Raw genomic sequence first — 1281 nt, forward strand, 5'->3', positions numbered from 1 at the left:
GCCCTCGCTGCGCAGCTGTCTCCGCAAGGCCAGGTAGGACCATGCTGGCCAGGGGGATGTGCCTGGACCCCACCAGGCACCGTGCACCCTGGCCCCACTGCCATGGGGAGCCTGGCTCTGGCTGTCCCAGTCCCTGCGGTAGACACAGTGCAGAGCTGGGAGTTGGTTCCTCCAAGCCCAAACACCCATGTCCCCACTCTGTCTTCCTGCCTGGAGGGACGCACCTGGCTCCAACGAAAAAACTCCCATGGGTCCCATTGCTTCCGTGTCCACCTCCACTGAGGTCCCCAAGCCCCTGCACTTGTGCTCAGCCCCAGCTCCTGCTCCTTCTCCACCAGATGCTCGGCCTCCACCGCCAAGTCCCTGCTCTTTCGGTTCCTGCCCTTCCTGCACTGGCTGCCCCGCTACCCAGTCAAGGACTGGCTCCTGGGGGACATCGCCTCAGGCTTCAGCGTGGGCATCATGCACCTGCCCCAGGGTAAGTGATGCCATGCCCAGGCTGCTGGGGGCTCCCCACAGGTGGGAGGAGGGGCAGGGCTTGGCCATCTGTGATGTGTCTCCCTGCTCCACCATTTCCAGGGCTTGCCTACGCACTGCTGGCTGGGCTGCCACCCGTCACTGGTCTCTATTCCTCCTTTTACCCCGTCTTCCTCTACTTCTTCTTCGGGACGTCCAGGCACAACTCTGTGGGTGAGCTGAGGGACCACATGCTCACATGGGGACGGTGGGGAGGGAGCGAGGATGAGAGAGGCAAGCCTTCATCCATGACACAACATTGCCACAATAGGTGGACGTTTTTTGCCTTCACTATGCCCCACAAAGAAGGTGGTTGGCCAAACCAGAGCCAAAGCACAGTGGCTGCACTTTGAGCTCGGCCCAAGGGGACAGGTACCTGCAGACTTCATAGAGGGCCTAGTGCTGACCTTGGGCTCCCTGCCCACACCCTGCCTGTCCCCAGGCCCCTTCGCTGTCATCTCCGTCATGATCGGGAGCGTGACAGACTCCCTGCTGCCCAGTGAGAACTTCCTGGAGTCCGTCAATGGCAGCAATGCAACAGTCAATGAGGCATGGCGGGATGCTGCCAGGGTGGAGCTGGTGGCCACCATCACTGTCCTGTCTGGCATTTTCCAGGTAAGGGGGCCCCGGCCCAGTCCGGCAGGGAACGGGGGGCCATGGTGCCCCAGGGCCACAAGCTGAAGGTCACTTCTGCTGCCTCTCCTTCCAGGTGGCCCTGGGCCTCCTGCAGTTTGGCTTCGTGGTGACCTACACATCGGACCCGCT

At 62.2% G+C, this 1281-nt stretch overlaps 1 protein-coding gene across 1 annotated transcript in view; it reads left to right on the top strand.

Moving 5' to 3' along the window:
- Positions 1 to 338: 338 nt before the first annotated feature.
- LOC104161147 (solute carrier family 26 member 6-like) overlaps positions 339 to 1281 on the top strand; it is a gene marked incomplete at its 5' end in the record, with an annotated part of 4798 nt that continues 3855 nt past the window's right edge. The window contains 4 exon segments of the mRNA XM_009699477.1: positions 339 to 478; positions 580 to 690; positions 959 to 1131; positions 1226 to 1281. The exon segment at positions 1226 to 1281 is cut by the window's right edge and continues 1 nt beyond it. Of these exon segments, the coding sequence (XP_009697779.1) occupies positions 339 to 478; positions 580 to 690; positions 959 to 1131; positions 1226 to 1281 (480 nt within the window).

The sequence above is a fragment of the Cariama cristata genome, unplaced genomic scaffold (genome assembly GCF_000690535.1).
Source record: "Cariama cristata isolate BGI_N322 unplaced genomic scaffold, ASM69053v1 scaffold8334, whole genome shotgun sequence".
NCBI classification, from domain to species: domain Eukaryota; kingdom Metazoa; phylum Chordata; class Aves; order Cariamiformes; family Cariamidae; genus Cariama; species Cariama cristata.